This window comes from Prionailurus viverrinus, chromosome A1 (assembly GCF_022837055.1).
Source record: "Prionailurus viverrinus isolate Anna chromosome A1, UM_Priviv_1.0, whole genome shotgun sequence".
NCBI lineage: Eukaryota > Metazoa > Chordata > Mammalia > Carnivora > Felidae > Prionailurus > Prionailurus viverrinus.
Window position 1 is genome coordinate 147,387,191 of NC_062561.1, and position 14,306 is coordinate 147,401,496.

Below are 14,306 nucleotides of genomic sequence, written 5' to 3' on the forward strand. Positions count from 1 at the left end.
AAAGATTATTGCTATTAACTGGTTCTTAGGTGTCCTTTTGGAAACGGCATTTTTCTGGTGTAAAGATCACATATTCATGTACAAAATGGAATCACAGCATATGCAGAGCACTTACCCCATCCATTGAGTTCTTTTAATATCAACACATTCTCGGTAATGGCTCCACAGTATCTTGTTGTACAGCTTTCCCATGATACATGTAATCAGTCTACTGCTATAGGATATTGATGCTGGATTTTTACCTGTCTGCTCATTTACCTCTCTGAGCTCACCCACTTTTCTCTGTGCTCACTCAGTTCCAACCACACCAGACTCCTGCCTGTTCTTCAAACACAAGAGTAGTATTCCTGCAGGATGCTCTTCCTTTAGGTGTTGGTTTGTTCCCTTCTTCACACCTTCGCTCACCTTTAGACTTCTCCATGTTTGATCACACTATTCAATATCATAATCCCATCCTACTCCCAGTCTACTTCCTTTTTAAAATTGTTCTCCATAGAACGTTTCATTTTCTAAAATACTATGTACCAATTTATTTTGTCTCTTTTCTCACTGACATATGTTTCATAATGAGAGTAATTTTTTTGTTTTATTTAATTGTCACAGATACCTTTATGAGTAAAGAGTTGTTGGGGCACCTAGGTGGCGAAGTTGGTTAAGTGTCCAACTTCGGCTCAGGTCATGATCTCGTGGTTAGTGGGTTCAAGCCCCATGTCAGGTTCTGTGCTGACAGTTCTGAGCCTGGAGTCTGCTTTGGATTCTTTGTCTCCCTCTCTCTCTGCCACTCCCCCACTCATACTCTGTGTGTCAAAAATAAATAAACATTTATAAAAATTTTAAGAGTTGCTAGACATTTTATGTTCAGACAAATATATAACCCTGAAGAAAATTGTCTTCCCCATCAATATTATTTAATTATTGTTTAATCACATCCATACTCTAGATACTTCCCTTTTGATTCTCAAATGTCTCCTAAAACCATAGGCTTTTCCCTTAGTAAATGTTACTTAAATGCATATTCCTTTAAAAAGCATAATAAGGGGTGCCTGGGTGGCACAGTCGGTTAAGCATTTGACTCTTGATCTCAGCTCAGGTCATGGTCTCACTGTTTGTGAGTTTGAGCCCCGCATCAGGGTCTGCTCTGGCAGTGTGGAGCCTCCTTGCGATTCTCTATCTCTCCTTATCTCTAGGCCCCTCCCCTGCTCACTCTCTCTCAAAATAAATAAACTCAAAAAAATAAAATAAAAGCATAATCAAGGGGTGCCTGGCTGGGTTAGTTGGGAGAGCATGCGACTTCTGATCTCAGGGTTGTGAGTTTGAGCCCTATGTTGAGTTTAAATATTACTTAAATAAATAAGACTTAAAAAAGAAGAAATCGTAATCATAGCACATGCTAGACACCAGTTAAAAAAAACAACTCTTTATTAGATAAGTAAATCCTACCCCTTGTTCTAATAAAGGTATAAAAGTAATGTTTTCCTCTACTTTCATGATTATTCTTTAACACCTTTTTAAGGAAATACATGGCCTAGTGAGAGAAAACCATTTGATTGCACAAAAAAAGTTCTAATTCTAAGTGAAATTGTTACGTGTAGTAGTTTAGATTCTCTGTACCCAAAATTGATAGAAATAGTTATTTACACAATGTAGATGATAAGAGCTTTCAGTAGACAGCATTGTTTCAATAAGTGATAGTTTTGAGCATTATGACTGCAATAAAAATATATTAGTTTCACTTCAATTTTTTGCTATTGCAAAATTTGCCACAAATTTCATCAGATCATTTGGAGTGACATAGCAGACTGCATCAGGAAAATCTCCAACACTTTTGGCAATAAGTGTTTTCAGAGCTTCTAGATCTCTCCCCCTCATGGAAGCATTTGTTGTTATTAAGATAAAAAACTTAGATTAAATTATTTTCTTGGTAGCCTTGTATATTTTATTAAGCCACAGCAAATATTTATTAATAAGGTTAATATGTTAACTTTTTTTTTTTTCAAATTAGTGTCAATGTTGGGAGAACCAACTTACCAACAAATTGATATCTCATAAAACAAAGCATACAGGTGAGTTAGATTTGTCTATCTTACAGGCACAGGCATAGAGAGCTTATTCCATAGCATTAATTGGAATTGCAGAATACAGGGAAGGAACATAATATAATTGCAGAGATACAGTGTTCCCCAAAGAGTGGCCTCTGCCAAGCCATTTATTATCCATGATCAAGCTGCAGAGAAGTTGTAATGTGTTGTGATACTGTCCCTCATTACCCTGATTAAGTCACACCAAAATGGTACAAAGACCAGGAAACCAGCTAGACATTCTCCAGAGGCATTTATATTTCATCTTCAAGAGGTCCAGTTGATTTCTATGAGTTAGTGAATATTTCATTATCTAGCATCTATGATTTTTAAATAAAACAACCCTTTTAAAGCTAGTAATTGCAAATATGTGAATTATATTTCTAATTGGAAAAATAATGAGTTTGTACTCATAAGCTGTTTCTTATTTTACATTCTATGCTTTCACACTTAAGAATTACTTAATTGTAAATTGTGCTAGGTGGAGAATTTTTTCTTATTTGATGTTTGTGTAATTCTTGAATATTGTTAGGTGTTAAATGAGAACCCAATTATAAAACAAATTTAGTTATTCACTATATATGGCCACTAAAAACATTACGATTATCCTGTTAAAGCCTCTAGTCAGTTTTTCTCAATAGTAAATTCTAATGAACACTGTAAACTCACAATTTTGCGTGAATTTATAAGCATTTAAAACCTCAGTGAAATTATGTATATATTTATCAACAATTCTTATAGCTTCTGTTCTCTGCCATTCTAAGGACTGAGGGTGTCAACATGAATAAGATACTTGTTCCTCACTAAGTATGGTAGCCTTGATAATTGTCCCCTAAGAGGTCCATGTGCTAATCTCTGGAATATGTGAATGTTCACATATATGGCTAAAGACTTTGTAAATGTGATCAAGTTAAGCAGCCTGGGAATATCCTGGGACTATTTTGGAGTATTGAGGTGAATCCACATGCAATTATGTGTATTCTTATAAGATGCAGGTGTAGAGCGATTTGACACAGACATAAGAGGAGAAGACAATGTGATAATGGAGGCAGTGATTGGAGTGATGTGACTCCAGGGCAGGGAATATGGCAATTGCAAGGAACTGGAGGAAGGAAAAGATTCTTCTGTAGTGCATATAGAAGGAACTGAGCCCTGCAAATCGTTTTATTTTGGCCCAGTTATACTTATTTCAGACTTCTGGACTCCAGAACTGTGAGAGAATAAATGTGTGTTGTTTTCAGTCACCAAGTTTGTAGTAATTTGTTGTGGCAGGCCATAGGAAATGGATATGCTGGCGTACTCAACATTTAGTGAAAGAGACACATGCAAAAACTAATAATTATGGTGCAGTGAGAGCCCCATCAGAGGTATGCAGGAAAGGAAGGGGGAGTGCCTGGGTGGGGGTGGAGCATTAACTCTGGCAGATCGGGTTCTGTAAAGCTACTTAAAAGATGTGAACTGAGGCTTGAAGTAAAAATAAGTGCTTTTCAAACAAGAGAGTGCAAAAATGCAGAAACAAACAAAAAGTGTGGTGAGTTTTCTGATACAAAACTGTACTTTGAAATGTATATTCTATCTCAGGAAATATTAAGCCCTAAAATCATTTTCATTGGTGTTTTAAATTTGACTTGTTATGTTTATCAAAGAAGAATACAAGACATAGGTAAGTCTCAGGGATGAAAAAATACAGCATGGGGAATATAGTCAGTAATTCTGTAATATTGTTGGGTGGCAGATGGTAACTACACTTATCATGGTGGGCATTGTGTTTATTAACATCATTGCATCACTGTGTTGTACATCTGAAACTAATATGACAACTCTACTTTAATTGAAATGTTCAGTTTTTTTAAATAATAAGAGTGTTTGAGGAAAAAAGAGCATAGGGCTATGAAGCCTTCTTGGAAAGAGTAATATCATATCTACTAAAATAAGGTAAAAGAATATTGCAATTCTAGAAGTAAAGAGTAATTATTATTTCCTGACATGGAAAATAGCTGAGAGAAATTATCACATGGAAATTTTGATTAGAAGATCTCAACAGTGCCATAGTTTAGTCAGTTGGGGAAAGAGAGATCATTTATTCTAGTTATACAAATAATTACCAGCCCCTCAAATCAATAGTTTTAATAAAAATATTTCTCTTCTCTTTTTCCATTTTATTTGGATTAGTAAGAACTTTGCCTAAAGGTTTTGGCCAATTGAAAAATAGAGAGAGGTTATTTGTCTGTGTTCTCTTGTCAAAATTAAACAGTAGAAGTAGTAAGGTTGCTGAACAAAACATCTGATACTGTTTGGGGCCTAGAAATTTTGCTAACTGGACAGAATTTGGATGAGTTTTGAAATCTGTTTGCAAAGTTGATTTGGATATCTAAGAGAAAATAATAAAGAAAAGCTGTTATATGCCAAATGGAGACTTACTATGGTGTGCATCAGCTCTCAGTGATTTGGCTGTGAGAACAAAGAGGGAAAGACAAATAAGTTGTAATATAAAGGACAGTTTGATTATCCAGGGATCACAATAAAAGTAAAAGTAAAAAAGGTAGAGCTGTTGCTTTAAGTTCTTTTCCTAGAGCCAAGAAACTGGATTAACTGATGACTAGATACTGAGAAGTTCATTCCTACACTTTTCACAGCATTAGGCATTATCAAACTTCAGGTCTGTAAGGAAGAGGCCAAATACTGGCACTTCCCAAAGCACCAGGGAATAAGTGTTTAAATGATGTTTTAGCCATATTCATTAAGCTTCCTATGGAAGCCCAACACTTGCTCCCTTCCTCAGCATCTCCAGCTCACCTGAGAGCCATGCAGCTCACACACCCCCTCCTCAGACCCTCCTGGCCTCTGGCCCAAACACAGTATGTTGAATGAGGTCTGTCTACACTCCAGTTAAAAATAGTTTTGCGGGTGCCTGGGTGGTTTAGTCGGTTGAGCGTCCGACTTCAGCTCATGTCATGATCTCGCCTTCCGTGAGCTGGAGCCCTGCATCAGGTTCCATGCTGACAGCTCAGAGCCTGGAGCCTGCTTTGGATTCTGTCTCCCTCTCTCTGACCCTCCCCCGCCCACGCTGTGTCTGTCTCTGAAAAATGAAAAAAAACTTTAAAAAAATTAAAAAAAAATAGTTTTGCAAACTCAGCCAGTCAGGGAGGTCTCACTTCATGTATTATTTTGACAGAGGGTTTTCTGAGATAATTGCCTCCAGTACAGTCTAAAAACCTTGGCTATTAATGCAAATAGACATGAAAATGAGAGGGAGATTCGAATTCATTACACAAATGGCAATATTCTGCTTGTTTTTATGAGTGGTTCAGGAGACCTTTCCTATTGATAAAGCTTTTAAAAATTTTATTCACACACAGTAATTATGCTTAAACGATGGATGGCCCATAGTTTGGGAAAATCTCTCTCTCATTACTCCTGTAAGCCTAGTTTCTGTTTGACCCTGTGTGTATCAGTTGACACCTATAAAAATAACTGATAGAGGGGCGCCTGGGTGGCGCAGTCGGTTAAGCGTCCGACTTCAGCCAGGTCACGATCTCGCGGTCCGTGAGTTCGAGCCCCGCGTCAGGCTCTGGGCTGATGGCTCAGAGCCTGGAGCCTGTTTCCGATTCTGTGTCTCCCTCTCTCTCTGCCCCTCCCCCGTTCATGCTCTGTCTCTCTCTGTCCCAAAAATAAATAAACGTTGAAAAAAAAAAATTAAAAAAAAAAAATAACTGATAGAATAGTATAGTCACCCATAGGAACAATACATATGTAATATTCACTTACAGAAAGATTTCTTGTAAATAATTTATAATTTCTACTTCTCATTTTATTGTAAAACTGAAGACTTCTATGACTATCTTAAAAATATATGTTTCTCTTTGTTTTCTAATCAGACATCCAAATACTTCATGTACTTTGGTAATGTATGCCTCACTATTAATTTTCAAGTTTTTTTTTTAATAAGCTGTGTCCTTTAACTATTTTGTTAACAAAAAATATAGTTCTATGCTGTCACTCTCTGCCTGGTTTTTACCCATGCCAGCCTAAGCCTGGGAAGTTCAGTCATTCCAAAATTTTTTGGTCTGCTAGTCTCTAGACAATGAATTACTTCTGTTTGTCAGCCCTGACAATAGGAAAATTAGACTGAAAAGTAACTACCAGTTTAATCAGCCAGTATACCAGTGGGAATTTTGCAAAAGTCACAGTTGTACTTGGGATAACATGTTAATTTATTTAGAATTTCAACAAATCTTATCCTTGCTTCAACCTAACAAGATAGGAGGTAAGCGGTCGAATGTCTGCATCATTGCCTTTTTTTTAAGTACATAAGTTGGGACTGGCTTTTTTTTTTTTTTTTTTTCTGCAGCTCTGTGTGTAGGTGTGTGTGTGTGTGTGTGTGTGTGTGTGTGTGTGTGTGTGTACGTGCACATGCATGTGGAAGAAAGAAAATGCAGTTTTAATTCTAAAAAGAAAAGAATATGCTCTTAATTAGCTATAAGACTTCCCTAAGGTTGAGACATATTTGACATTAGGTAGTCACCTTAGTAAAGATTTTGACTGACGTAGTAATACAACTATTATCACCATCTAAATTAAAAAACAAACACAGCCTTGTAAAGAGCAGATAAAAAAATCATTTGAAAATAAACTCATGGGAACTCAGAAGATTGTCTGAGTCTTGGGCAATCATGTAGAATGAGATCTTTTTTACTTCCTGCTACTTTTACAGATGGAGTGGGAACCTGTTAAGTGATTTTTTACTGAAGTTGCTTCTTAGAACAATGTAGAGCAGAAGAGTCTTTTTTTTTTTTGGTGTACATACCTTTCCTATTCTATTCCCTACTGTGACTGAATTCCAAAGTCAACATTACCCTTTTGTAGTGAGACTGGAAATGTTTCTGCCTCATAATCCAAGCTATCATCTATTTGACCATATTGTGCTTTTAGGAATTGTAACTCTGCCTGCCTTCAGCCAGATTCTCTTATTACTACTAGGAAGTTTTTCTCCAAATTTCATTTTATTTAGTTATTCTTCATTATAGAATCTGTCTCTAATTTTTTAAGGATAACTGAAAAAAATTAAATAATCCTTCTAACCAAGTTTGAATGATTTCACATTTCATACTCTTTATACAAAAATCCGTTTTGGATCTATATATTTTACTAACATCACATTTTCCACTCTTCCATTTTGAACTACAGTACGGTTTATTTCTTGAAGTTTTGCTTTGACAAGTGTAATTTTGTCTTTGCGTAATGTGAGTTTTTAGTACTGTGCACTTACATTTCTTTTTGTCATATAGCTTGTAATTCTTGCCAGAAAGCATGTTGTAATCTATTTCTTAAAGAGTATAGAAAGAAATAGAAAATCTAAAGAAGTATCTTAAGTAAGCATCCCTTGATAGTTTGAAACTAGCAAGCCCTCTTCCTTAATTGCTTCCCTCCATTCCCACAGGATTGGTAAGGAACTCTTAGCACTGTTCCATGGATCTATATATTTCATAATTAATAATACACTGTATTTTTAAAATCAGTAGATTTTAGAAATTATTAGCATAATTCTGTAGGTTAATCAAAGACAAAAGTTCATGAATATAGCTGGAAAATACTCTTTCAGGGGAAAGATTGCTTCCTATTTTTTATTTGTTTTGTTCGTGGAGATAAAGAAAATTCGAGATTCTTAAGTGTATAGTTCTGTGACTTTTGGCAAACATATAATCAGGCTATTTCTGTCATCCCCGGAAAGGTTCTTCATGCCTGTTCCCAGTCAGTCCAGTCTTCCCACTCCCAGACCTGGCAACTGCTGATCTGTCCCAATAGTTTTCTTTATGATGTTATATCAAATCATATAGTTTGTAGCCATTTTGAATCTAACTTCTTTCTTGTAGCATAATGCCCTTAAGATTCTTCCATGCAGAACTGTGGCACTGTTTCATTGTTTTTAATGAGCATACTCCAGGTGTAGATATATTACATTTATCTACTTACCTTATAAATTCTTTCACTATTGATAATTATGTTATTATTAAAATGTAGCTATTATTTAAAAGCACTTACTATGTGCCAGGTACTTTGGTAGACATTTACATAACTGAAAGGACTTAGTGCTGTAAATCGTAACATAGTATTTTTTAACAGCAGAGCCAGACTTTAAGTCTGAATCCCATCTCCTCTGCTTATTAGTTTTATAACCTCAGGCAAGTTACTTAACATTCTCTAGTTTTATACAAATGTGTAAAGGAGATGATAATCTCTATCACATAGGGCCGTTATGAGATTGAATGGATTAATATCTCTAAATACTTATAACAGTGTCTGGCACTCAAGTTCAGTAAATGTCAGTTATATTTTGTTATATACTTTCGAATAGCCATAAGAGTAGAAGTTAGTATCCCCATCTTAAGTAAGAAATAGGCTCAAAAATTCAGACTTCCTCAAAATCATGTGATCACTGAAGTGACAGATCCAAGATTTTAACCTAGCCTTATCTGACTCCAAACGTGACAAGATACTACTTCTTATTAAATCCAAACCACTGAACCCCTCTGACAATATGACAAGCTGGACACTTAGAGGAACGCTTCCGCTAAAATACAAGAAAATGCTACATAAATTAGAAGTATATGTATTTTTTCTAGTACACACAAAAATGAATTTAAAGCTATGAGAAAGAATTAATAGCAAAGCAACAATAAGCTAAAGCCAAAACAGGCACTTTGCTATGAGAAGTAAACAAACCCAAAAGTAGGGCTGTCCTGAGATAAAAATGCTGATTAAGCACAGTCACTGGAAGACTACCTTCGACCCTAAGTACCCTTGGGTAGTACACCCCCCTTGCTCTCAGTAGAAATAAACACAAATCCACTCTGGAGGCAAGTCCTCAGGTTTTTCAAAGAACAGGTTATTTTAATATTATCAAACATTTTTGGCAGAGTAAATGGGAAAACACTCCCTACTTACTCTATAAGGTAACATAACCTCAATTCTAAAATCTTCTCCCAAAGAGCAAGAGTTTGGCAAAGAATATTACAGACCAATCTTATTCCTAAACATAGGTGTAAAAATCCTGAACAGCATTAAGAAAACTAAATTTACCAGTGCATTTTTTTTTTTAAATGAGAGAGAGAGAGAGCATGCACAAGCAGAGGAAGGGCAGAGAGAGGGAGACAGAGGATCTGAAGGAAGCTCTGCACTGACATCAGAGAGCCTGATGTGGGGCTTGAACCCACAAATTGCAGGATCATGACCTGCGCCAAATTCGGATGCTTAACTGACTGAGCCACCCAGGAGCCCAAGAGTAAGCTTTAACAAAAATGCTACAGAGATACCAATAAATTTTGTTTTGGCAAAAATGTAAAATTCTGACAGTATCAAATTTTGAAGAAGAATTGATCAACAGGAACCATAAACATTGCTAATGGTAGTAGATATGAGTTCAAACCCTTCGAAAAACTATTTGGCCTTGTTGTTTTTAAAAACAACAACAACTCAAACATTCATGCACAGAATGACCCCAAAGTCCAAATCCTCGGCATATCACCGAAGAGAAAGTCTGGTATATGTGCTCTAAACATTTTATGTAAGACTGTTCATAGCAGTGTTGTTTGTGTTTTATACATATATATGTATGTATGTATATAGTATTTTATATAATATGTACTTAGGCATATAAAATCACAAAATATTTTTCCACAACAGAGAATATAAATGAGATAGATGAATCATAGTTACTTAATGTTGAATAAAAGATGCAAGTCATAGAAGGCTAGATATAGTGTGATTTTGTTTTTATAAAACTTAAAAAGAAAGCAGCATTTATTTATATATATATATATTTTGCTTCCTGATTTTATTTTTTTTTGAAATTTATTGTCAAATTGGTTTCCATACAACAACCAGTGCTCATCCCAAAAGGTGCCCTCCACAATACCCATCACCCACCCTCCCCTCCCTCCCACCCCCCATCAACCCTCAGTTTGTTCTCAATTTTTAAGAGTCTCTTATGCTTTGGCTCTCTCCCACTCTAACCTCTTTTTCCCCTTCCCCTCCCCCATGGGTTTCTGTTAAGTTTCTCAGGATCCACATAAGAGTGAAAACATATGGTATCTGTCTTTCTCTGTATGGCTTATTTCACTTAGCATCACACTGTCCAGTTCCATCCATGTTGCTACAAAGGGCCGTATTTCATTCTTTCTCATTGCCACGTAGTACTCCATTGTGTATATAAACCACAATTTCTTTATCCATTCATCAGTTGATGGACATTTAGGCTCTTTCCATCATTTGGCTATTGTTGAGAGTGCTCCTATAAACATTGGGGTACAAGTGCCCCTATGCATCAGTACTCCTGTATCCCTTGGGCAAATTCCTAGCAGTGATATGCTGGGTCATAGGGTAGGTCTATTTTTAATTTCTTGAGGAACCTCCACACTGTTTTCCAGAGTGACTGCACCAATTGGCATTCCCACCAACAGTGCAAGAGGGTTCCCGTTTCTCCACATCCTCTCCAGCATCTATAGTCTCCCGATTTGTTCATTTTGGCCACTCTGACTGGCGTGAGGTGATACCTGAGTGTGGTTTTGATTTGTATTTCCCTGATGAGCAGCGACGTTGAACATCTTTTCATGTGCCTGTTGGCCATCTGGATGTCTTCTTTAGAGAAGTGTCTATTCATGTTTTCTGCCCATTTCTTCAGTGGATTATTTGGTTTTTTGGGTGTGGAGTTTGGTGAGCTCTTTATAGATTTTGGATACTAGCCCTTTGTGCGATATGTCATTGGCGAATATCTTTTCCCATTCCGTTGGTTGCCTTTTAGTTTTGTTGGCTGTTTCTTTTGCTGTGCAGAAGTTTTTTTTCTTCATGAGGTCCCAGTAGTTGAGTTTTGCTTTTAATTCCCTTGCCCTTGGGGATGTGTCAAGGAAGAAATTGGTACCACTGAGGTCAGAGAGGTCTTTTCCTGCTTTCTCCTCTAGGGTTTTGATGGTTTCCTGTCTCACATTCAGGTCCTTTATCCATTTTGAGTTTATTTTTGTGAATGGTGTGAGAAAGTGGTCTAGTTTCAACCTTCTGCATGTTGCTGTCCCGTTCTCCCAGCACCATTTGTTAAAGAGACTGTCTTTTTCCCATTGGATGTTCTTTACTGCTTTGTCAAAGATTAGTTGGCCATACATTTGTGGGTCTAGTTCTGGGGTTTCTATTCTATTCTATCGGTCTATGTGTCTGTTTTTGTGCCAATACCCTGCTGTCTTGATGATTACAGCTTTGTAGTAGAGGCTAAAATCTGGGATTGTGATGCCTCCTGCTTTGGTCTTCTTCAAAATTACTTTGGCTATTCAGGGACTTTTGTGGTTCCGTATGAATTTTAGGATTGCTTGTTCTAGCTTCAAGAAGAAGGCTGGTGCAATTTTGATTGGGATTGCATTGAATGTGTAGAGAGCTTTGGGTAGTATTGACATTTTGACAATATTTATTCTTCCAATCCATGAGCACGGAATGTTTTTCCTTTTCTTTATATCTTCTTCAATTTCATTCATAAGCTTTCTATAGTTTTCAGCATACAGATCTTTTACATCTTTGGTTAGATTTATTCCTAGGTATTTTATGCTTCTTGGTGCAATTGTGAATGGGATCAGTTTCTTTATTTGTCTTTCTGTCGCTTCATTATTAGTGTATAAGAATGCAACTGATTTCTGTACATTGATTTTTTATCCTGCAACTTTACTGAATTCATGTATCAGTTCTGGCAGCCTTTTGGTGGAGTCTGTCGGATTTTCCATGTATAAGATCATGTCATCTGCAAAAAGTGAAAGCTTAACTTCATCTTTGCCAATTTTGATGCCTTTGATTTCCTTTTGTTGTCTGATTGCTGATGCTAGCACTTCCAACACTATGTTAAACAACAGCAGTGAGAGTGGACATCCCTGTCGTGTTCCTGATCTCAGGGAAAAAGCTCTCAGTTTTTCCCCATTGAGGATGATGTTAGCTATGGGCTTTTCATAAATGGCTTTTATGATGTTTAAGTATGTTCCTTCTATCCCGACTTTCTCGAGGGTTTTTACTAAGAAAGGATGTTGAATTTTGTCAAATGCCTTTTCTGCATCGATTGACAGGATCATATGGTTCATATCTTTTTTTTTAATAATGTGATGTATCACGTTGATTGATTTGCGAATGTTGAACCAACCCTGCATCCCTGGAATGAATCCCACTTGATCATGGTGAATGATTCTTTTTATATGCTGTTGAATTCAATTTGTTAGTATCTTATTGAGAATTTTTGCATCCCTATTCATCAGGGACATTGGCCTGTAGTTCTCTTTTTTTACTGGGTCTCTGTCTGGTTTAGGAATCAAAGTAATACTGGCTTCATAGAATGAGTCTGGAAGTTTTCCTTCCCTTTCTATTTCTTGGAATAGCTTGAGAAGGATAGGTATTATTTCTGCTTTAAACGTCTCGTAGAACTCCCTTGGGAAGCCATCTGGTCCTGGACTCTTACTTGTTGGGAGATTTTTGATAACCGATTCAATTTCTTTGCTGGTTATGGGTCTGTTCAAGCTTTCTATTTCCTCCTGATTGAGTTTTGGAAGTGTGTGGGTGTTTAGGAATTTGTCCATTTCTTCCAGGTTGTCCAGTTTGTTGGCATATAATTTTCCATAGTATTCCCTGATAATTGCTTGTATCTCTGAGGGACTGGTTGTAATAATTCCATTTTCATTCATGATTTTATCTATTTGGGTCATCTCCCTTTTCTTTTTGAGAAGCCTGGCTAGAGGTTTATCAGTTTTGTTTATTTTTTCAAAAAACCAACTCTTGGTTTCGTTGATCTGCTCTACAGTTTTTTTAGATTCTATATTGTTTATTTCTGCTCTGATCTTTATTATTTCTCTTCTTCTGCTGGGTTTAGGCTGTCTTTGCTGTTCTGCTTCTATTTCCTTTAGTTGTGCTGTTAAATTTTGTATTTGGGATTTTTCTTGTTTCTTGAGATAGGCCTGGATTGCGATGTATTTTCCTCTCAGGACTGCCTTTGCTGCGTCCCAAAGCGTTTGGATTGTTGTATTTTCATTTTCGTTTGTTTCCATATATTTTTTAATTTCTTCTCTAATTGCCTGGTTGACCCATTCATTCGTTAGTAGGGTGTTCTTTAACCTCCATGCTTTGGGAGGTTTTCCAAACTTTTTCCTGGTTGATTTCAAGCTTCATAGCATTGTGGTCCGAAAGCATGCATGGTATGATCTCACTTCTTGTATACTTATGAAGGGCTGTTTTGTGACCCAGTATGTGACCTATCTTGGAGGATGTTCCTTTTGCACTCGAGAAGGAAGTATATTCTGTTGCTTTGGGATGCAGAGTTCTAAATATATCTGTCCAGTCCATCTGATCCAATGTATCATTCAAGGCCCTTGTTTCTTTTTTGACCGTGTGTCTAGATGATCTATCCATTTCTGTAAGTGGGGTGTTAAAGTCCCCTGCAATTACCACATTCCTATCAATAAAGTTGCTTATGTTTGTGAGTAATTGTTTTATGTATTTGGGGGCTCCCGTATTCGGCGCATAGACATTTATAATTGTTAGTTCTTCTTGATGGATAGACCCTGTAATTATTATATAATGCCCTTCTTTATCTCTTGTTACAGCTTTTAATTTAAAGTCTAGTTTGTCTGATATAAGTATGGCTACTCCAGCTTTCTTTTGACTTCCAGTAGCATGATAAATAGTTCTCCATCCCCTCGCAAGAAAGCAGCATTTAAACAAAATGTTAGTTAGGAATATGTATATGTGTAATATAACTTTCCTTTTTAAGGCAAAGAAATGATTAATGCACAACATAGGATAGAATTATACCTTATGGGGAGGCAAAGAGAGAATGTTCGAGAGTGGAGCATGTTGGGTGTAACCGTATTGGTAATTTTGTCTTAAGTAGTAGCACTGCAGGTGTCAGACTTACTATTATGCTTTATAATTTCTGTGTATTTATATGTTATACAAATATTATATACATCAAATATTAAATAAAATTTGTTTAAATAATTGAAAAAAACCCTTTAAGACTGGAGAGAAAGGGGAAGACAGCAAATCAACCTGCCAGGACATTTTTGCCCCTGTGGTCAAAGAGTAAACAAAAGAAAACCTTGAGGTTTTCTAATGGTAATCTAGACACCACTGAAGCTGTGTGCCCTCCTGGTATAGTTTCCTAACCAAAGTGCTTCAGAGAAGTAGTCTTTGGTGTGCTTATTTTTTTTGTTT

At 36.5% G+C, this 14,306-nt stretch overlaps 1 protein-coding gene across 6 annotated transcripts in view; it reads left to right on the forward strand.

Moving 5' to 3' along the window:
• The window catches only part of XRCC4 (X-ray repair cross complementing 4), a 293,362-nt gene that overhangs the window by 189,145 nt on the left and 89,911 nt on the right, over positions 1–14,306 (forward strand). The window contains exon 8 of one of the 6 annotated variants that reach the window (XM_047870976.1): positions 2,003–2,057. The exons of the other annotated variants lie outside the window; for them this stretch is intronic. Within the exon in view, the coding sequence (XP_047726932.1) occupies positions 2,003–2,039 (37 nt within the window). The 3' untranslated portion in view covers positions 2,040–2,057. Of the gene's footprint in view, positions 1–2,002; positions 2,058–14,306 lie in introns of those variants that run through there. 6 annotated transcript variants of the gene reach the window in all.